The 23,030-nt window shown below is 38.7% G+C and overlaps 1 protein-coding gene across 8 annotated transcripts in view; it reads left to right on the forward strand.

The window, feature by feature from the left end:
* The window catches only part of tns1a (tensin 1a), a 106,146-nt gene that overhangs the window by 20,072 nt on the left and 63,044 nt on the right, over positions 1–23,030 (forward strand). For all 8 annotated transcript variants that reach the window (XM_042513005.1, XM_042513008.1, XM_042513009.1 and 5 more), the window contains exons 2-3: positions 6,939–7,053; positions 12,073–12,110. In XM_042513005.1, the coding sequence (XP_042368939.1) occupies positions 6,939–7,053; positions 12,073–12,110 (153 nt within the window). The remainder of the gene's footprint in view (positions 1–6,938; positions 7,054–12,072; positions 12,111–23,030) is intronic.

Consider the following 23,030-nt stretch of genomic DNA (forward strand, 5'->3'; position numbering starts at 1 on the left):
TGTACTTGCATGACTGAATACATGCATGTTTTGTGATTGGTTTTATGTGCCAGGGCTAATTTGTGTCCATGTGTCATCCCTGTGCAGAAATAAAGAGCAGTGCCTTTGAGAAAGCCGCTGCCCCTCCCTTCCTTTCACCTCCCTCCCGCTCCCACATCGTGGCTCTAAGTGGGGTCGCGGTCGAGGTAGCGTAGTGATGCTTTTCATTAGCTAAGTGCAACTGGGGGAGAGGAGCACAGGGCCTTGATTTACTGGGCCTGCTGTCTATAAGCCTGACACACACACACATGCATACACACTCACTGAAACACCTACTCTCCTCTACCTCCATCCTTTGCTCTTAGACTGCCGGCTCTATCCCTTTATCCCCCTTTTCTCTCCATCTACATCCATTTCCTTTCCCCTCTCTCTGTTTTTTCTCCTCTCTGGTTTCTCTTGGGAGTCTCCTCCTAACACGACACAGAGGACATGGCTTGTGTTTTTTTTTTTTTTTTTTGTTTTTTCCGTGTTGGCTTTTCTTTTGGATGACTGCTGTTTTTTTAAAAAAAGTAAAATGCACAGCTTCCATGAAAGATATACACCCTCAAAAGTCACTCCACGTGATGAATGAATGATTTTGGCAGATTGAAAGGAGATATTAGAGGCCTACTGTGTAGGATTTAGGGTAATATATTGTCATTATGAAAAGTGCATATTTTCTTTAGTGTATAATTGCCTGAAAATAATAATGATTGTGTTTTCGTTACAGCAGAATGAGCAGTTTATATCTGCATAGGGAGTGGATCCTTTTCCATGAAGTACACCATGTTGCACCACCATGTTTGTACGATAGCCCAAAATGTAACGCTAAAGAAATTCTAACTGGGAGCTTGGCACATGGGTGAAGCTGGTTGCAATCTGCAATTTCACCACTAGAAGTCACTAAATCCTGCACACTGCTCCTTTAAAAAGTCCTCTGGGCTGAACATTTATGAAGGTTTCAGCACATTAGTTGTTCAGTTTTCTTAGTTTTGGTGACACCCTTGGTGATAAATGGTTATTACTTTGGCATTTGCACTCAAGTGGGCTCTGGCTCAACGTATTTTATTGAAATACGTTGCGTACAGCTTGCTTTGTTGAACATTTTGTTTACACGCTCCTATTTTTTTTAAAAAACAATCACATCAGCAGTAGATTTTTCTCAGTATGTTTTCAGAGCATACAAAAAATATAAGTGCTTCCATGAACTTTGCTATTTTGTATATGATTTTTATAAAGGTAGGCCTGTTACCAACATTCGCAATATTGTGAAAAAAGTTACAGATAACTTTATCCTGGAGGTTCTTTACTTGGCAGAACTTTTTCTTGATATGAATATCAAGAGGAAACTTGCTTCGTACCGGATAATAAAATCTGTCATGGATGGTTAAGAAGCTGATGGCATTCATTAGTGAATTGGCTTTCTGATTACATGCCTAATTGTGAGTTTTACTAATGTCTTTACTCCCTGAAAGAAAGAAAAAAATGAGACCCAGAGTTTGTGTGAGCTCATAAAACTCTGAGAGTCGTTTCCACAGTGGATGGCAAAAACTGAGTTTGTCTTTTTGTAGATTTCTCGGCATTTAAGCTGCTGAGGCCCTTTTACCTCTTTCTCTGAAAAAAAGTTGAGTCCCAGATGCTACATGGCAGCCATCCAAGAACCATTTGTCCTTCTGTTGTGGCGAAACTCACCGTGGGCCTCCATGCCAGGGTGTGCATGTGGGCAAACTTGTGGTTGTATGTTTTTCTGCCCTTTTTCTTAATCCCACCTCATCCATCATTGTTTGACAGGACACGTTGACCCCAGTTGCCGTGGCAGCCAGGTAACCATGGCTCCTGCCTGTGACACAGCTGGCTGAGTCTGATTGGTTTAGCTGGCGGCTTTCTGCCAGGTCATCTTTAACATCAGGGCTGTAGAGTGGCACCAAGGTGCTTCAAGCGTTATTTATAAACTCAGGCATGCCCACACTGCAAAAGAAGTCTATCTTAATACAGCTGCACAATATATTGCTTTTTTATTGTTGTTGCAATAAATATATTGTAAAGGATTGCAATATAGCATTCAGGGATTTTTCTGAGTTGTTTTAAAGAGAATATCAGTAGAAAACTTCATTAAACGTAACTTTAAGCACTCCTTAATGTTATTGCCAGACTGATACAAGTAATAAAACAAATAATGATTTTGCACTCCATTGGCAAATGTTTCAAACATTTCAAAGAAAAAATGAAATATTCATGAATACAAATTACATGCATAGATGAGTATTGTCATGTTGCTGGTCTAATACAATATGGGGAAATTGTGGATATTTCATATTTGGGCCTAGCTGTTTCAATGGAAATTTAACAGAAAAATCATATTTATATGTTATATTTGTTATCATACACTCCCTCTTGTTTTGCTTCTTCGCTGTCTTACAGTGTCCTCTTTAATTTGTCCGTCTCAGCAGCGCTCTGATAATCATGATGGATATCGGTCAGCTCAGATTACATCCCGTCACTCTAATGAAACTGTGTGTGGGTGAAATGTCTGCGGTCTGTCTGTGTTTAAACCTGAGCTGTTGTTCAATGTCTCAGCCGACTCATGAACGAAAAAAATGAGCTGAATGGCACACTGGTGGTTAATTAAGTTTTTTACAGGAATTATCAGCAGCACGCGTGTAGCATACTGTTTGTTTGACGCTACCTGTTGTAACATGCTGTGTCTGGCTCTGTGCAGCCAAGGTCAGCCGTGATTCCTCTGTGGGGCTTACAGCGAGCGTGTCACAGTGTGACAAAAGCCATTAAGATTTAGGGAGATACAAGAGCGAAAACGCTGAGAAACACACTTTTGTAAAAGCTTTGAGCCAAATTGACTGCGGCATACAGAGAGAGAAAAAAACGGCCAGGGAGCTCCGGAAAGAAAGCAGAAAATGAGCTCAAAGACATGAAGCAAGGGATTACACAAGTTGCTTTCATCAGTGAGTCTCATCACACCTGGAGTCCTTTGTAGTTGGAGTAGTTCTGGTTGTAACAGTGGTGGTAGTAGTGATTAGAATTAGTTGTGGTAGTAGAGGAGTGAGTGGTTGTAGTGTAGCTGGAATTGAAGTTCATAGAAGATACACTTTCCTTCCAATCTACGCAGAAGAGAAGGGAGTTATGGGTCTTGCAAGCTTGTAAATCAGCTGATGTGTCAGCCCGGTCACTTGAAAAAAATCTTACTATTGCACATTTCTGCAAACCACAGATAAGTTACATTTGTATGTTTTATATGTATCATATTAATATTTCTAAAGTAATCTGATTATCAGGATTTAAGCTGGCTTTGTCATCTGGAAGTAGAGAGGAAGGCGGATGGCATGATACCTTTGTTAGATTGGTAATTTTTTAGCAAGACATTGAGGTATTTCCAACTGTGATTGTGTCACCAAAACCAATTGGTTATGGTTAAGGAAAAGATTATGATTTGGCTTAAAATACCCGGTTTTGGTTGCACAATCATAACTGGGAATACTGCTGATGTTTCACAAAAAAATACCTGTTTTTTGTGACACAACCATGGCTAGAAATGTGTTGCTAAAAAACATCCAGTTTGGTGGCACAATCATGTCCATGTGCTGCCAATGTCTCGCGAATAAACACCTGTTTTTGATGGCACAATCACAGCTGAAAATGCTTCAGACGTCTACCTCAGAAACACCTTGTTTTGGTGCCACAATCATGGCTGGGAATGCCAACGATGTCTTGCTGAAATGCACACAGATTTGATTACACAGTCACAGCTGAAGTGGCTTTAGTAGCACAATTGCTCATAAAAAATGCCACAACACAAAAGACCTGTTTTTTTGTGCTTAAAGATATTAACACGTCAACCATTGTTGAAAAAAGGTAAATTCTTAACATATCTGCAACATAATAACATACAAATGTTACATATCCGTAGTTTGCAGAAACGTACAATGCCAACGTTTATTCTGGATATTGGGTTGGATACGCACAAAATCTCACCAACACATCATGCAGCCCAAGGCTGAGTTGATCCAACTTTCACTGCAAAATATTGACGTAGCTGGAAAAAAATTGGCTCACTGACATTGGAAATGTATTTATTTTACTTCAGCTTGTAAAAGCGGATCTTAATGAGATTATTTAAGTTGTGAAGCGATGCAGCATTTACAAGAATTCTTCCCATTTATGCGAAACTGGAGTCCCTCTCAGATGATTCAAAGGATTGGTTCCATTTGTGCTAATGACTCCTGAAGGGACTCATTCATTCATCTTTTTCAAGGTGATAGTTGGAACAAGACAACTTTAAAATACTGTTTTTAATAGAGAGCGCTAAGGTTTACAGTGCAGTGGAGCCCAACCCAGACTGGCCCAGCTGCGCAAATACACAAAGGAAATGACATCATCATTATGACTCACCAAGGGGGTTGTTCAGACAGAGGGATGGTGGGAAAAGAGAGCCCAGGAGAGTGGTATAGGGAGATTTAGGAAGGTGTTGGAGGGTATTTAAGTTGTGAGGCGATGCAGCATCCTTTATATATATATATATGTATATATATATATATATATATATATATATATAAATTTGACTTTCAGATCAGGGAAATAGTATCAGGGAAATAGTACCTTACCAAAATAGCCTTGTAAAATAGAATAAAACGTGATTTAACTACATGCGTAATGTTATGCAGACATTCAGCCGTTTCATAAATAACAGAAAAGACGACCAAAAACACCCTACTTTTGTAAAGTAATTTGATGATGTTCCCAAGCAGTCAGTATCAGGTTGAGCTGCTTTAGAGTTAAGGCACCTTCAAAGGGAATTCTAGTGACCCAGTTACAGTCTTCTTGGCTGCATTTTGTACGCTTCTGGTTAAATTAATCAAATCAACAGTGAGTAACGTGCAACTGCATGGAAAGGAAAATTATATTTGAACACAGGGATTCTTTGAAAGTGTTAGAAATGTCACTACATGTCAAAAATGAATTAGATAAGTCATGGAATTAATTTTGCAAAGGTCTTTGGGGTTCCTTCTTGTTATCCTGCTAGCGAGCGACTTGCATACATCAACCCCACCTTCGTCATCTTTGCTTTTAGGGTACAAAAATCATGTGCACTATTTATTCCACACTGCTCTCATCAGGTTTTGGTGCAGTTTCTGGAGCTGCTGTGTCCTCAGGCTGCTCAGAGAAATGTTCCAGCACCCCAAACACACACACACACACACACACACACACACACACACACACACACACACACACACACACACACAAGCATACAGTACAGTACGAACACACACATACACAAATGTATTCACACACTCAAGCGTACAGCATTCCTAGAGTTTTGAGGTTGTTGGCTGCTGTGAGGCTTTTTTTTCTCTCTCTCTCTTCTTCATCATTAATTAGTCATTTAATTAGAAAACTTCAAAGTGAAACATCCTCTGCTGGTGGGCGGACTGTGTCAGTGTGTGTGTGTCAGCGTGTGTGTAGATGCAACATTGTGGCACAAAATAATGTCAGTTATGAAAGTTTGTCTTTTTGGTCTTTGATTAGATAAACAAAAACATAATTTAAGGTCGAACTTGATGATATGATAATGTCACATACTGACAGGGTTCCCACAGACATGGAAAACCTGGAAAAGTCATGAAATCTCATTTTTCAGGACTTGAAAAGTCATGGAATTAGTAAAAAATGTAAAACGTTTTGGAAAAGTCATGGAATAAAAGGTTGCAGTTATTTTCCAGGGATAACCCTCAAGTTATTTTATTTATTTTTTTTTTTGGCATTTTTGCCTTTATTAGATAGGACAGATCAGCAGTGTGAAAGGGGATGACATGCAGCAAAGGGCTGCGAGCTGGACTCGAACCCGCGACCGCTGCGGCACAGGAGTGCCATTATACATGGGGTGCCTGCTTAATCCACTAAGTCACCAGATGCCCAACCCTCATGTTATTTAACAAAATGACAAATTTATTTTTTTGAGGCTGTGGATGTCACGTCATCTAGCTTTCATATGTGTAGATGTGCTATAAAGTTTTGGCCGCCATCTCCTACGTTTCTTAATTTTCTCCCCACGTTCTGTCTCTTCTTGTATGCCAGCTAACTGAAATTATGTTTGAGTTTGAATCTCATACATTTGAAAAAGGTCAGGCAAAAAATAAAACAATATGTATTAAAGGTCCTTGAAAAGTCACAGAGAAGTTATGAATTTTTGTTAAATTTGGATGGGTTTAAGTGTAACTGCAATTAATGATTGTCTGTTTAGGAAACTGAAAACTGTTTGTTTTTCTTTTTTAATTTATAAATTCATCATTTAGTCAATAAACTGTAAGAAAGTAGCAAAAAGACTGTGATTAAAGTCTTATATTTTTTAACCAATCATCCAAAAAAATACATTTTGGAAGTAATAACCACTGATGTTTTTGCGTTTTGCTTTATAACTTTATTAAATTATCAGTATTTTACCCCAAAGAAAGTACTTGACAAACTGTGAAGTTACACCTCTTTTTAGGGATCAAAAAGTTTTCTGCTAGTTTTAAAGATTATTTTATATCAATACAAAATGTTCCAATGTTCTGTAAAGCACTTTGTTTAAAAAGTGCTATACAAATGATGCACATTATTAATTATTATTACTTTCCCTATAAAAAATTAGGTTAGGTTTTCGGGGAAGATAAATGTATTCTCATATATGAGGACAGAAATCATCTAAGCCGAACAGAAAAAAAATGAAAATCATTCAGTCTAACAAAGACACAAGTGAACCGGTCAACTGAAACTATCAAAGACTCAGATCAAACCCCCGACGCGCTGCTATAGACGAATATATCATTGCTGAATACCAAATGTGTTTCTATTGGCCGTGGACCTGCTGGCGTCAATTCAACCGACTCCCTCCTGATCTCTCTTCCTTCCTCTTCTTCCCACAGCCCGACGAGCTGGAGGGCGTCCACACACACACCTTTAAGCTGAAGCCATTCAAGAAGGCCAAGAGCTGTGATATATGCAAGCAGGCCATCACCAAGGAGGGCCTCATCTGCAAAGGTGAGTCTCAGAGGTTCTGAATCAGCAAACAGGAGATCAGAATATGTTCACTATGTTCTCCTGATTGCTTGTCAGGATGGTTCAGGACTATCCCAGCATTCACTGGGGCAAAAGGCAGGGAAAAACCAACAATCATAGCTATTCTGAACCATTATGGAGATAAAAAAGTAGATTAGACTTCCCTTTTCTGCTGCAACTACTCTAGATTGGCCCTTGAACAAAGCATCCGACTCACACTGAAAATCAAATATACTCCATAAAAGGTTAGAAAAAAGTAGAAACATGCATCACATTTCTAAGAAGACAAGGTGGGGTCTTCACATTGCTTGTTTTGTCCAACCAGCAGCATAAAGTCCAAAGACATTCAGTTCACAGTAACAGAAAATGTGTCTGGCAGCTGTTGTTGCAGTATTCTACATCTGTGTCTGTCTGCCTTGGCTCTGCATCCATCTCCCCTGTCTTTCTTGTCCTTTTATTGTTCAGACTTAACTGTGTATCCAATGTGTAGATGTAGATGTACACTCTTGGAAATAAGGGTTGTTGCTGAAGGGCAGAGGTCCTTATCATACCAAATGATACCACATGGTCTGCTGAATTTCTTCTTTTTCTTTTTTATCCCACCATGTGCATTTGTTGACATCACCATAACAGCATCCAAGAACGTAATCAGCTGATGCAGAAGGATGCTTGAAACGCCATAAGTAGATACGGAGAGTCATGACAGAGCATCACCATGTGAGGAGTTGGGATGAGAAAATGTTGTATTTTTAGAGCCACCTAGGTGGGTTCTAGATGAAACTCTTGGAATATAAAAGATTTTTTTGGAGGACATTCCTGGGTGGGTTATTCTTAACACCTTTAAACTAAGTTCTGGATAAAATCCCCAGAGAGGGTTCTGGGTGAAACCATTACACCAAAGTTGGGCTCTCTGTATAACCACTCACATACACCATTTCCACCAACATGAAACAGGTTCCGTTCCAGTTTCTGCACCTAATTTTAAACCGGCCAAATCGTGAAACCATTTTCAACCAAAAATAAGTTGGTACGAAACCTGAAAATTTTGTTGGCATGCAAGCTGGAACCAAAAAATAGCAGGTTTTTCTTAACCTGAGGTGGAAATCGTGACAACATCAGTGGGCATGTCATATGCCACAGATTGTAAAGAGATAATGGAGAAGGCAGCAATAGAGAGGTCATATTAGAAATTATCAGAAAAAAGAGCATACTGTGGTTTCATATATAGCTGGTTCATGCTTGTTTTTTTTTTTTTTTTTGATAAAAACAAACATCTGTCTTAACAGAAAAAAAATTGCTGGTAGTCAGGTTATTTCAGCACTTTGCTGCTACTGTTTTCTTGCATTGTTAATCGTGCAATGCCCTCCGTTGAAGACACATTATTGATTGCAGCGGTTCTGCTCAAAACTGGTGGAAATTTTGGCTAGTTTGCTCAACAGTGCCAAAGTTCCAAGAGCCCTGAAGGGAACCAGCTCAAGAATCAGTCCTCATTTGATGGATCAGGGTTTTGGGTGAAACCTTTCTCAGATGGTTCAAAGTACCTTTCTAGAACTTTTATACCAGAAACCAAAAAGGGTTCTCCGATATGTCACCTTTATTTCCAAGAGTGTGTGTATGCATGTGTCTGCTGTTTCAGCTTTGGTTTCTCTCCCCTCTTCCTCCCACTCTTTAAGCCCCTGCCTCCCCGTCTTCCTCCACAATCCAGTCACATGTTTTTGATTCTAATTTTAGAAGAACTAAAGGTTTTATTGTCACTCCAAGAAAAGTCCAGGGGAAATTATTGTGAGAGGACTCCCGGGCAGCCTCACATTCTCTCTCTCTCTGTCTTTCTTGTCTCTCTCCCTCCATCTCTCTCAAACACTTTCTCTCCCTTTCTCCTTTTTGAACTACAAACACTGCGTCTTTAGCAGAAGCCGAGTTGACACTCAGAAGCCTGGCGGTAGCAGAGCGGGCCTGTATAGGGCTTTGGCTGAGGATTTGCTGTTAAAATTAGCATGGCTGCTGCTGCTGCATCAGCCTAGATAAGAGGGAAAAAAGGGAAAGAGGGGTGAGGGTTGGGGGGGTAGAGAGAGGCAGGATAAAGAGAGAGAAATTGGGGTATAGGGGGATTGGGAGATAGACATGGAAAACAAAGGAAAGAGAGTGCAAAGGGGAGCACAGGAGAATTACTTTTCCTCTCATCCCTCTTTTGTTCATTCATCCTCTATGTTAAAATACAGTAGACTGCAATAAGCTTTCTTTGCCAAATGGTAAAGCTTAAAGTCATCCATCTAAAAGCCCAAAACTGCCCAACAGCGGCTTTATGAGCGCAAACTTGGTTTAATCAGCAAAAAAAAAATCCTTTTTGTGCCATTTAATTTGAGCCTTTGTCCTGTACTGTATGTGTGTAAGCTAAACACCTGGACACATGTTAATCTGAGCATCCATCCTGCTCTTTGCAGTTAACAGGAGTGTTGCTAGGCACCCCAGTAAAAAGGTCACATTGCTGGAGGGCTTGTAGTCAAGAGATAAGACGTGACAAAAAGACGATGTGCTGTGCACTCTTCCAGATGTTTGCATGTGCTGAAGATGTACAAGCTCTCACCGAGATTTTATTGTTCTCTGCACATGTTTGTGTCCTGAACCCCTAAAGGAGTATTCCATCATTTTGGGAAATACGTTGGTTGGGACCAATTGCAGAGCAACCTTAGGGAACTATATGAAGTTAATTCTTCCAGTCAAGCACATAATGGTTATTTTTAAGCTACTATTTTTGTATGGTTTAAACAAAGGAGATATTAGGTGTTAATCAGTGAGCTTTTATGGTGTTGGCGGGCAGATTTTGTTACATTTGGGTAGAGTAATGCTTGATGTTAACCCCTGTTATCAGTCTCTATCCTGAAGCTACCTGACTGTATATTTAACGGACAGATATAAACGTGGTGTCTGGAAGAAAATGTTTGCAGTGTACATTTCTGAAAACCTCGGTTGTATTACTTTGTAGATTTCATACATTTTCATATGACATGACTATTTCAAAGGTGACATAGTTTTGATTACGTGTACATGAGCTCACTATTTTAGGAGGTGGAGGGAATGGCAAATGGCATGACTCCTAGGGGATATGGTTGCATTTCCGGCATTGATGGTTCCTTCACAGTTGGGTGTTATTTAGGGAGACATTGTCTGCATTTCCAGCGCCAATTGTGGAACCAAAATTGTGAGACATTTCTGCCACCACAACTAAATGTTTTTTAAGGGGGATATTGGCAGCATTTCCAGTGGTGAATTAGGCATAAAAACTGTGATGATTCTGCAGTATTTTCAGTGGCAGTGTCACTAAAACTGCAAGATATGGACTGCATTTCCAGTGTAGCACCAAAGGTAGATGTTTGTTTTTTTTAGCAAGACATTGACATAATTTCCAGCTAAAATTCTTGCACCAAATCTATCAGAGATAGATTAACCGTAACCAAGTGTTTTTTTTTTTGTGCATTAATATAACCCCACATAAACCACAGCACTGAAACATAAAGAAATGCAAAGTTTCAAATGTGACATATCCGTGCTTTGCAGAAATGTGCAATGCCAACATTCATTCTGGCTTTCGTGTTGACTATCAATATTCTCATCTAAATTTCTGCTAGTTTCTCTAAATGTGAAACCAGTCCTCTAAACCTTTTCTTCATTTTATCACTTTAGTGTGTGTCAACCGAACCTGCCAAAGTTTGCACAGTTTTTTTTGCTTCCCTCTGCTCCACAGTCAGCTACAATGATAAAAAAAAAAGAGTCAGATATATTTATGTGTGTCTATAGTTTATTTACTTGGTCTTTGCATGTGTTCCTTTTCTATTTTCTGAGATGAGGCACTGTGAGGATCGACGTGTACCTCCTGCAGATAAGTGAGACTCATTAACGGTGTTTAAAAACCACATGATGATGATTGCCTCTGGTGCCTGCACGGAAAATTTAAGGCATCTTATAATGAAACATCAGCAGTTATTAGCACTAAAAAAGAGGAGCCAAAGACCAGCACTGTGCTCAAATCAGTCTCTTTTTTCTGGAAACTTGGAATTAATGCAAGGATATAAGGCAATCACATAAAAGTCAGTAATAAGTAGACAGCGTCCTCTCTAATTGGATGAACAAATATTCACTTACCATCTCCAAATAATTATCAATCAGTGCTTCACACACAAACTTACCAAGTAATCCATTTATCACCATTACACAGGTTTACCGTCATTAGCCAAAGTGTGTTTTTTTAACAGTCTGCTTCTCTGTGAGACCACCCAGAACATTCATACACACAGCACACACACCATTGTCACTTTTGCTCACACTTCAGAAACACTCACACCACCTGGGGACCACCTACAGCGAGGCTGCAGGTGTCAGGGTCAAAGTTCGTACCTGCCCAGACATCAAAACGGTCGTGTCATGCCTGGAGGTCGACTCACTCTGTGTCTGTTTCTCATGATGATGTAACTCATCTGTTATATATTTAAACCTCTTTTAGGAAGCATTCATTCATATTTTGGCTTATTTTACCTGTTTCATAATATATTGCTTTTTTAACCCTTCAGTCTAAAGGTTTTAAGTCAAGGTCAAGCATCTGAATCATAAAGTTAAATACAAACAAATAAATGGATGTTTGGATGTTTGCTTTATGTGGCCACTTGGGGGCAGCACCACAGCATGTTAGCGTAAGGATGCGAGCTGACCTTGTTGCAGTTTCCTCTGAAGCAGCAAACACAGTCATTTTTTGAGTAAAAGGTTGAATGCATGACATTTTCAACAAGTGCTATTTTGCAGCACTGAAGAGAATCATACCTGCTGCGTTGAGCTTTATTCTCTGATCTGTTGAGAGAGAAACATCAAGGGCTTCCTTTCAATAAAACTGACTGTGTGTTCTTTTCCAAAACTGATGTTTACTCTTAGTGACATTTTTTATCTCTTTTTGTCAGGTCTGCACTTGTCTATTTAAATATAACAAATCTAACTGTGTCTCTTTTCTTTCAGCGTGCCGACTGTCCTGCCATAAAAAATGTGAAGTGAAGGTAAGACAGTAAACATCTCTTACTCCCTGTTATTAGTAAGTTATTACTTGATCATTGCTTATTTACAGCTATCAATACCAATCCACACTCTTAAGCAAGCAATTCACCTTTAAATGAAAACCTATACTATACAAACACATATGTATTGTTGATGTACATTCTGATTCTTACACATTTTAACATACTGCACAAATAAAACCTCATCTTAGTCATTGGCGCAATTTGACTTTTATCTTTCACTGCTTTTGAAATTAGATATCAAAAGAGAAAGCAATATAAGTGGTGCAAATTTAAAGCAGCTCTATTATAGTTTGTAACTGTATTTTTGTAGAAACATTTATATGTCATCACAGATGTTAAGTTAAGACTGTTTACTGGCAGTTTTAAACGAATGCCCTGTTTAGACCAACATCAACACTTGGTGAAAAAATCCAACATACTCATTCATTTAGTTTAAATAATAATAATAATAATAATAAAAATAATAATGATAACAAAAAAAGGAAACAATAATTTTTCAGCAAAAGCGTGCAACTTTTGCCACAACATAAGCCTGTTCCACATATATTTCTTTGGCCTTTCGTTCACATGCTAACTGACTTTTAGGTCACTGACAAGTGATCTTTTGTAAAACTCCTTTCAGGATGCAGATGTTCAGAAACTCTGTTTTCAGTGTTGATGTGTAGACAGGGAAACATAATTTCTTGGGGATTTTTTTGCCTGTAACATCAGAGAGTGCATTGTTATCTCCTTTGTGGGGAATCACAAATGTGACATTTTGAAAAATAGCAGACCTGGCCAAAATTGTGCTGGCTCTAACCTTGCTTACAGAACTTTTTACATGTTTTACACATTAATGTTCAGTTACTCATTCACTGTATTGATAAACAGAGGCCTCAGAATGCACTATGGAGGTCACAGCTCCAAGTAGCCTTTTAATAATAGCTTTTCTTCAGGCTTCTGATTGGTCAGCGTCTTCTTCTTCTTTCATTGTTGTAGGATTACAGTTATTTCCCGGCTTGTGCCTTTGGCATGTTCATGAGAGCGCTATTGTGTTATGATGTTTGCATTTGGACGGAGCTATTTTTATGACAGTGCTTGTGTGGATGGGAACCGTTTTTTGAAAAAATACCCAAGTACCTGAGAATTAATGTGACACCATCATCAAGGCACTGCATTAAACAATTCAATACTTGCAAGCACACATTCCCAGAATGCAACGTGAATACCATAAAGTTTGGTCAGATGGTCGGTAATAGTCATATTTCCATCCTACAAATATCCGTACAGTCTCCTGTTCACCTCAATTGAAACTTAAATTCAAGAAGTGGCTTCCTTTGCGACCTCCAGACAACTTTGGTGGACTTGTAAAATGACTGTCTTTGTGATTTTCATTGTAAAATCCTGTCTCATACACTCTGAAAAGTAATTCAGGGGACATATCACCACCATCTAATTAAATGCATGGTTGCAGGATACTAATTATAATTTATTGATTTAGATAAACCTTTTAAGTTGCAAACATACTTTCAATGAGTTGTGTTGACATAATAATGTTGACAATAAACTCAACTTAAATATGTGTGAAATTTAAACTCAAATTTCTGTGTTAAAAGTTGTAGTTGTAATGAAATTGGCTTAATAATTTAACTTTTCTCCACCTGCAGTTCAGGATTTCAAGTCCCAACCCCTGAATACTTAACATTCAGGTAGTTAATACTGTGTTAGGGGCCTCCGGGCAAAACAACTAGGACACAAAGGACATTTTCTTCCTGAAAAATATGTGCTTTGCTGTCAATTATTAAGTAAGCGCGACTTAAAAATGCCTTTAAATGTAGAGGATAAGCTAATCCCCCTAACTCAATGTAGTGCGCTCGGAGCATGTGAATTCATCAGAGCTTGTCATGACTAAAAAAAAAAGCTGATCCAAACTGTTAATATTTTTTGTTGAGCCAAATGCATTTTTTAGAGTGTAGTATTGCGAATCCTAGTGCAGTGTTTTAGCACCTGAGAGTCCTTAAGAGTCATGTTTTTTACTTAAAATCATTTGTCTTGAATCATACGTCATCCTCTCACTAGTACCTGTTACAATGTGTTGTTTTTAACACAGGTTTTTTTTTTCTCCAGGAGGTTTCCCCATTGCATTTGCATCTCTTAATACATTTTATAACTCACATTTATATGTTCACTTCCACAAAAAGTCATGAGAAACATTGTTTATATCTGAGCTGCAGGATGTTTGAAAGGAAAATCCTGAAAAGTGGAGAGGAAGTAAAACCATGTGGTGCATCGTCTCTGCTTCCTCGCAGCGAATCACATATTCCGCAGCTCTACCTCTCCGCAGTCATACTCACCACATTTGATCCCAATCTGCAGTGGAAAGAGGAAGAATGCATGGGGAGAGTAAATGAAAAGGAAGGAATGAATGACGGAGAGCAGGGAGGGAAAGGGCGGAGGGGAAGAGCAAAACAAGGCTATTCTTAGTGGTTTTAGTTGTGACTGGCGGGGAGAAATGTTGAAATGTCTTTCTTCTCTTTCCCTCTCCGCTCCAGGCTGCCCTGATTTTTACCTCCTCCCCCTTTCCCCCCAAAAACATCCCCAAAACCATCGCTCAACCCAAATATTACTATAGGAACAAAAGCTGTGTGTTCCCAAAACATCTGAAGAAAAATCTCCCAAATACCTCTAAAACCAGGCAAAGCCATTTGTGGTGGCAATTGGGGGAATAATCAGGATAGCCAGAGTCATGAGTCATTCATTTTGGTGGTGACAGACATTGGACAGGAAATGTTTTGAAGGAGAAAGAGGTGTGTGTGTGTTTGTGTGAGAGAGAGAGTGAGAGAGGAGAAAAACTGATACTGTTTAGAAAGGACATGTTTTTGGTTAATTTGGTTAAAAATTAGAGCTTTGGCACAACTTCCATCATCGTTATTTGCTAATGTGCTAATCCCTAAATTGGTTTACTTGGGATCAAACATTTATATTGGCTTCATCCAGTGAAATCACCCTCGAATCAAAATAAACAGGGCACAGTGTGGCAGCGGCATTGTTTCAGGCTGTAAAAGTACGGAAAAGTAAAGTCTTTGTGCAAACACGAGTGTGGATTTAAGCGGACGGCGATGCTTTCTTCGTCTGACTCCCAGCTGACCTTGAACCGTAAATTTCTCATGAAGCACAATGAGGTTGTCGCCAGCGGTTTGCAGTTCACCAGACGTGAAGATAACTGCCGAGCTGCATTGATTTCATTTTATGTGTTTATTATTTCAAGCTGCCGCAACTTCCCTCTTTATGCTGTATGGTTACCAGGACACTAAAAGACAGTTGTTTAAACGCTGTCATGGTGGTGTTATTATGTTTTATGCAGCGTCTCTGTATTTTTATGACATTTTAATGGGGCCTATTCTGATTTTAATGGGTATGTGTTGAAGGTAAATGTTTTTAACATATGATATGAGACAATATATGTGTAATTTATTTATACAATGGGTCTGCACCATTATCACTTAATTAATTTAATTTGTTTCTATTTTTGACTTGACATTCTTAAAATTAAGTAATTTTATAGCAGCTTAGGATGGAAAAAAGTAAGGTTTTAAATCTATTTTAATATTTACAGTTGCATGGTTATGGATTGTTTGTGGGACTTTTGCAGGTTTAAAGGAGCTATATAATGCTCGACACTCAGAGTGAATGCAGAGCAGCAGCAATTAGCTTGCCAACATGACATAAATAGAGGCCGTCACATGGACGTACATGCACATGTTGGCGGCCCGGCTACTAAAACAAAAAACAGAAAATCTCCAATTTTAACACACACAGAGAAGGATGCCTGGTGGACTGCTCAGGATGCCATATCAGAATTTTTTTTTTTTTACTTTTTCGTCACTCTAGATTTCTACATTTGTCACAATTCTGCACTGGCAGAAGGCACTTGGTGGATGCAAACATCAAAGACAGCTACTACGGAAGTAGTCAGTGGAGAGACAGTGGGTTGTTCGCAAGATTAGAAAGTAGCATTTTTGTCCATCATGTGCCTCTGTGACTGGTGGACTCCAGACTCTACCAACCACTTAATAGATTGTTAGATACATATATATATATATATATATATATATATATATATATATATATATATATATATATTTATATATATATATAGCTGGAGATGGAGCACATAGACTTGTGAAGCAATAACATTGGGGCACACAAACATATGAAATGAAGGTTGGGGGTCCTCTGCCCAAACTTTGGGGTTCAAAAACTTAATTTCTTGCATTCTGAGGACTTTTTGCACCCATTTGTGCTTTTCTGTTTCAGTTCATGGAGGCAATTTTATTTTCAGCAAAGTAAAAGTCCTCTGCTACTTTCATGTTTTCGCCAAAGCAAACATTATAAATATTAAGAGGGACATGTCCCCTGCGTCCCCGCCAAAATCTCTGCCTATGAATTCACATGATAATTTCATCAATCCGTGCTCCGACTATCCATCCACATTCACTCCATACTGTAGTAGCAGCCATTGCTTCACAAAAAGTCATAATTACATCAACATCAAATTATAAGTGAAACCATGAATGCTGACTTCAGGCACCTCCATGTTTACTTTACATGCTGCATATGACATCTTTCTTTGTTATGTCCAGTTCAAACTGGAATCTGATATTGGCTGCATTTAGGAAATAATATGACCATCCAAACAAAAAAATTGTAACTGAGCACTAACATTTGCAGTGTGAACGTGGTATGGAATTTACCAGCATCTGTTGGTTTGCAGAGAAATTGCAATTACAGCATGAAAAAGTGCCAAGGTGGTTGACATCAAGAAATATGTAGTATGGGAAACATTGCCCTGATAAATATTGTAATACTACAGCTACTTTTTCATTTGCTCAGTTACTTTGAGGACATAAATGTCTTGCAACTTGTTGCTCCATAGGGAGAATGTGGAAAGTCAGTATCTGGAGCAGATATTCAGCGTGATGTTCATTTCACTAAAATATTCTGACTTATTGCACCTTTAAAGTCCATAAAAGATTTCGCTAGCATCCCTGTAATCTTGTTGTCAGTGGAACGATTAGTGATATTTCCCTTTCTCTGAAAATCTGTGACCGCATGCGGTTTGATCATTAACTTTTAAAGCTTATGAAAATGTCTTTGCAGAACATCCAAAAGACAGATGTCCACTAATGCGCCTTGATGAAGAACGGCTAATCATCTCTGGCTACACGTCATTTTCTGTTTTCCTTTCCGTCCGACCGCAACCATCTCTGTGTGATCATGTGTTTTTGGAGCCCTAAGGACGTTGTAGCTCGGCGACGGATGTGTTCTCATCCCACGGTGTATAAAAGGCAGACTTTTTGACCTTAATGTAGCTGTTATGGTTGTCTATGGTGAGGTGGAGGCTTGTCGGGACAGGGATGCTGTGGCTGCACGAAAGCTGGCTGGACACCCAAGTTGTGGGTTGGAGGCCGATGCTCTCTCATACCTGACTCAAGCTGTGGGTTCTCAGGGGTGTTTGAAGTCATGTTGGGAAATTTTGGTGCAATAAATTAGATGATCATGACTTTGTAGTTGAATTTAAATTCCTTAAAAAAAGAAACTAGTTGTTGTGGTCAATATATATATATGCATGGGAGTGTGCATATGTGTCATAATTGTGGGAATTTGCTGATATTTCACAGAAGTTTCCCACTGTTTTATGGGTTAACTCATTCAGGGTCAGATGGCGAACAACACGCTCCATTGCCTGGATTCAGGGTTCGATTTTGGCACCACTGCAACAAAAATATGCAAACAGTCATCTGATAGCATAGCATCAGTTTGCGTGTGTGCAAGTATGTGTGTTTTCTTGTGTTGTGCAGCGTCTGTGAGCTCTCTGTTCCCTCTCACCCTCCATGGAAACAAGCCCTCATTATTCCTTATGATTTATCCCTGCCATGTCTTGGAGGAGCCTCCTGGAATGCCGCTGCAGTGGTTTGTGCTGTTCGATGGGGCTGGCGGGTTGGAAGACACAGGCGAGGTTTGGCAGGGGAAGGCAGGGCCAGAGAGGAATGATGGGAAAAGGTTGGACAAGACGAGCGAGAGCGCAAGAAGTTTGAATGTTCCTCGTGTAAACAACAATGCTGGGCAGAGGGTGTTTTTGTCTTTCCTTGGCTGCATTGTGTAAAATGCTGTTTATGTGTTTTTTAAGAAAGTACATTGTGGTCTTTGACATGCCATATGTGTTGCTGCTGCAACTCTACCTCAGCCGCAAGACAAATTTGTTGGAGTGGAGTGCTGCTGTAACAGAAGATGGATGCAAGTTGCACAGAAATTTAACAGCAGTTCAGGTATTTTTCTTTTGTCGAGCCTTTAACGTTCAAGATTCAAGATTAAAGCATTGAAAATGTACTCAGAAAAGGAATTGAGCCTAGTAAGGTCGTGCACTGCAAACCAGCAAACTGTAGAACTAACCCAGAACAAAACCCCCAGAATACTAGAAAAGGAGCAGGTCTTTCAACCCATGTGACCACATTAGTTGTTCATTTCCACAAGGCTGAGGCGGGATACATTTTTTCATACCTTTATACAATCCTGAAATTTTACCGGTGTATATGGTTTATGACAGTATTTTTATAAAAAACATCTTAAAAGCTGAGCTACTGTAGCATGTACTGGATGTCATTGTCTAGTCTACACTTTTGTGGTTTTAAATATGCAATCAGCCTACTCAGACAAGTCTTACTGGGCTTAAATATTTATGGCCCAGAGAATAATGAACCGATCGGAAATAAGCACCCTTTTTTTCCTGAGGACCTGATGACACTTGTTGATGCTGCAGATATAGACGCATTCGTGGCCTCAAAAGAGGTGATGTGTTTTATGAAATAATATGGCAAATAAAGTGTTTGTGTAGTTCGAAGATGTCATTTCAAGATGAAGTTAAAAGTGGTATTACCCTCAAACAGGAGCAACAGAGGCATTTTTTTTTTTCATTCTCCTGTGACATCATACCCTCGCAGTCGCCATCGCCATCTTTCTCAGCCTGTTCAGCCCGTTCTCATTCCGAAGCTGTAAAATATCGCCGCTGTTGCAGTGCTTTGGCGTAAGATCATGATGCCATAAGCCTCCTTTGGCATCTGCATGATACGCAGCTGGACAGTCTCAGCTGAGAACGTGGCTGGACAGAAGTGTTCGCAGTATTCGTCATGAAAGTTAACTTTTGGATTTTAGATATGTAAGATGTTTTGGTTTCTCATGTTTGTTTGACTGATCCATCCACCCCGTCCTCTTCCATATGTGAACTTCACCTCACTGTTTGTACAAATGATCTATGAGGTTGTTTTTTGGTAGGAAAAGTAGGTCTGGATTCTAAAGATGCCATGCAAGACGTAAAGCAAAGGTCAAATCCTGAGCCAGGCAGGGAATTGCTAACATTTTGCCCCAGGTTTAGAGACCATTTCTGTCTGCAACCAGCCGGCTACAGCACTGAGTTCTCAAGGTTTTTTTTTTCATGTAAATTTAAGAATCTCACGACTTGTTTACTTATCGCTGCAGTCAGCTGGAGCTGAACAAAGTGTTCTCTTAATCAGGCTTTTCCATTTCCTGTAGTTGGAGATGGTCACAGATCTTGGAGCAACACCAGGGGTGAAACAGGAGGACAAGGATGTGAGTCACTGTCGCAGGCCAAGAATAAAATAACAGAGGGTGTAGGACACATTAAAAACCAAAGCATATTCCTGTTAATGCCTTTATACTTCCCAGTGTTTCATGTAAGGAAAGTTTCTTCTTTGTGAATAATTCTCTTATGTCTCTTATGCACGGTTCATAGAAATTTTTGGTGTGTCAATCAGTCCGGGGCAAAGACAGTTGGTTATTGTGCATCATTATTTATCTTGAAAATGAAAAGAAAATCTGTAAGTGTTCAATGTTGTTTTTACATTGGCTTTTTTGTTCATTTTGAATAAATATATTCACAAACCCTACCCTCCCCCCCATCCCACATAACAAATCTCAAGGAAAAAACTTAGACAAACAAGTAGTTATGGCTTAGTGTAATATTAATAATAATTATATATTATAATAATAATTTTAACAAAAAAACTATACACACCTACGTGTATAGCAATGCTTATATCCATATCGTAATACAGTCATATTAAATAAAATATAATGAATTAATAAACACAATTCCTTAAATATTTAAAAATGTTAAGTAGCTTTAATCAGTCAGAAATAATTACAATAATAATAATAATAATAATAATAACTTAATTTATATAGCAGCTTTTAAAACAGTTACAAATTGCTTCACAATAAAAATAAAAACATGTCAAAACTTTGTAACTTTTTTTTTAAAAAAAAAAAGGATAGGATGAGTAAAAAGAAAATTCATAAAACGATTCTAAAAAAGTGATGTTTTAAAAGTGATGGGATAACAGTTTTAATTATATATATGGAAAAAGCTACCTCTATTAACAGGTTTCCTCTGAACATGTTCAAAGCCTGGAGTGAAGAAATTACATCCTTATCTTCAAAATATGAAGGTTTTGAAGCAGATTTGACAACCCAGTCATACGCTGAATTTCTATTTTTAGCAGATTCAATAGTTCCTTTGTCATGCGAGAGGAAATCCAGGGGATATTATTGCCGCGAGGAGACTCACACGGTCCCGTTTCATCTCTAGTAGCCCAAAATCCCTTTCTGTCAAGCTGAGCTCACTCGCAGCTTACATAACACGAGCACTGATGTGCAAGAAACAGCTGAACATTTTAGGAGAAGGAAGGAGGCTCTGTCAGACTTTATAATGAGAGGAGAAAACTCTCAGGGTCTGTTAGCAGCTGACTTTTACTGCGACAAAGTGACTTCAAAGCTCATTTATTTGTCTTTGTCTCGATTAATGCGCATTCCAATCTCGGCTAAGCCTGACTTTAACTAAGCCGGCCTTCCTCTAGTGCAGAATTGGAGAGGTCAAGTGACTTGAGATTGGGCTTTTTAATCCTGGCATCCTAACTTTTCAATCTGCATCCTAACATGTGTGCATGTGTGAAAACTGCGAGAGGCCTCTAATTAGAGCTCTGGCAAATGACATGCTCCATAAAATGCAACCCAGAAGCTCTTTAATATTGGGTGCAACCTTATTTTGCCACCTACTGTAAAACTGAGGACTATTTATGTGCAATTTCATTCCAAAAAAGTTGCTGTGTAAAACTGTGTAAAGCTGTGTAAAACGTTTTTTTACAACCTATATTCAATTGAATAAAAATCCAAAGACAAAATGTTTAAACTCTGAATTTGACACCTGTCCCGCCAAAAAAATGGGACAGGTGCATATTTACCATATCAGTTTTTCACTTACACTTACTGAGCATTTGGGAACTGACGACATTAATTAAATATAAAATAAAATTTAAATATAAAATATTCATGATACACATATTAAATATCTTGACTTTGTACTGTATTAAATTAAATATAGTAAAAAAAAAAACAACAACAACAAAAGCCTTCAAACTTTTGGGGAATTAGGGTTGTAACTCAGTGTTTTTGGACCTCAGAACTTTTGACTGATTTATCAAAAGAGAAAAATTGGAAGTTAGAGATGAAACCAGAGGCTGAAAAAAGTAACTTTTGCCTCTAAACAGGCCTCTGTGCTTCCTTTTCGGCTGTGTTTTGCAGCTTTTGTTCCTTCTAAGGTTCTGCCTTTTTTATCTGCTCTATCTTCCAAAGTGAGAAAGTGCATGGAGCACGACCAAAAACACAGTAAGACGTGCATAGAAGGAGGGATGAGAAGCGTTCAAGAATGTTGGCACAGAAAAGAGAGGAACTATCCAAGCATGAAAGTGAAAAAGGTAGAACAGGAGAGAAAGGGAGAAAATGATGAGACACACACGTGCACACACACACACACATCTTCACGAGAGCCAAGCCTCCTCATTCCTCTGCAGCTCTTCACAGAGGCAAGTCTGTTTCCCCGGCGCAAACACGTCACATCAAAGAGCCATCACAGCACGTCTCCATAGCGACGCCCTTCAGCAGTATAGATGCAGTGCAGTAGTCGGGAGATAGAGCTGGCAAACTGTAAGGGCGGCCTAATAACTGGGTGCTAGCAGATGACTGATGGCCCAATTTACCTCAGTCCTCGTCTAGAGGTCAAGAGCTAAGTTCACCCCGAGTGCTTAAAACCCGACGGGACACTGGCAAATATTTTCCTCCCAAGTGGTTTAGAGAAGACAGTTTTTGGGGTAGCTTGTCTGTCAAGCTCAGGTGTTTGATCTGGAGTAAATGTGCATGCATGTGCGTCCTTATAGACAGTAGCTGCAGGTAAAAGGTATAGCTTCGCAACTTTATTCCAACTATGAGATGTAGCGTTTTCATTTCACTTATACAATTTGACAATGCTCAAAGGATTTTGTGTTACTGCAGTACAGTGCAGTACTGTACAGTGATTGTTATCTCAGAATTTGGAGAAAAGCTTTCATGAGGAAAAAAGTCTTGTTTTTCTGAACTAAAATAAAATCGTATTAATTCAGAAAATGGGAATTAAATACATTATTTTCTCTTTATTTCGGAAAAACTACTGTTCTTGAGCATTTCTCTTTTGCATTCAGAATTCTATAAAAAATATTTTTTCTTCAGTGAAAAATGAATTAGGCTTCTGAAAAATCATACATTATTCCTATTTTAAAGTGTTTTCTAAATATATCCAGTATGCTCAGAATACGTTTAAGATAAGACAGAACTTTGTACATCTGGAAGGAAATTTTTTTGCTTAATATTCTCAGTATTCCTAAAATAAACATGCAAATATTATCAATATATTACATGTATATATGACTACATACATGGTGACATAAAATATAAAATATAAACACACACTAAAATAAAACAGAACAAACTAAAAGTAAAACAGATCTCATTAAATTGAGAGATTTTTTTTAC

The sequence above is a fragment of the Plectropomus leopardus genome, chromosome 24, assembly GCF_008729295.1.
Source record: "Plectropomus leopardus isolate mb chromosome 24, YSFRI_Pleo_2.0, whole genome shotgun sequence".
NCBI classification, from domain to species: Eukaryota; Metazoa; Chordata; class Actinopteri; order Perciformes; family Serranidae; genus Plectropomus; species Plectropomus leopardus.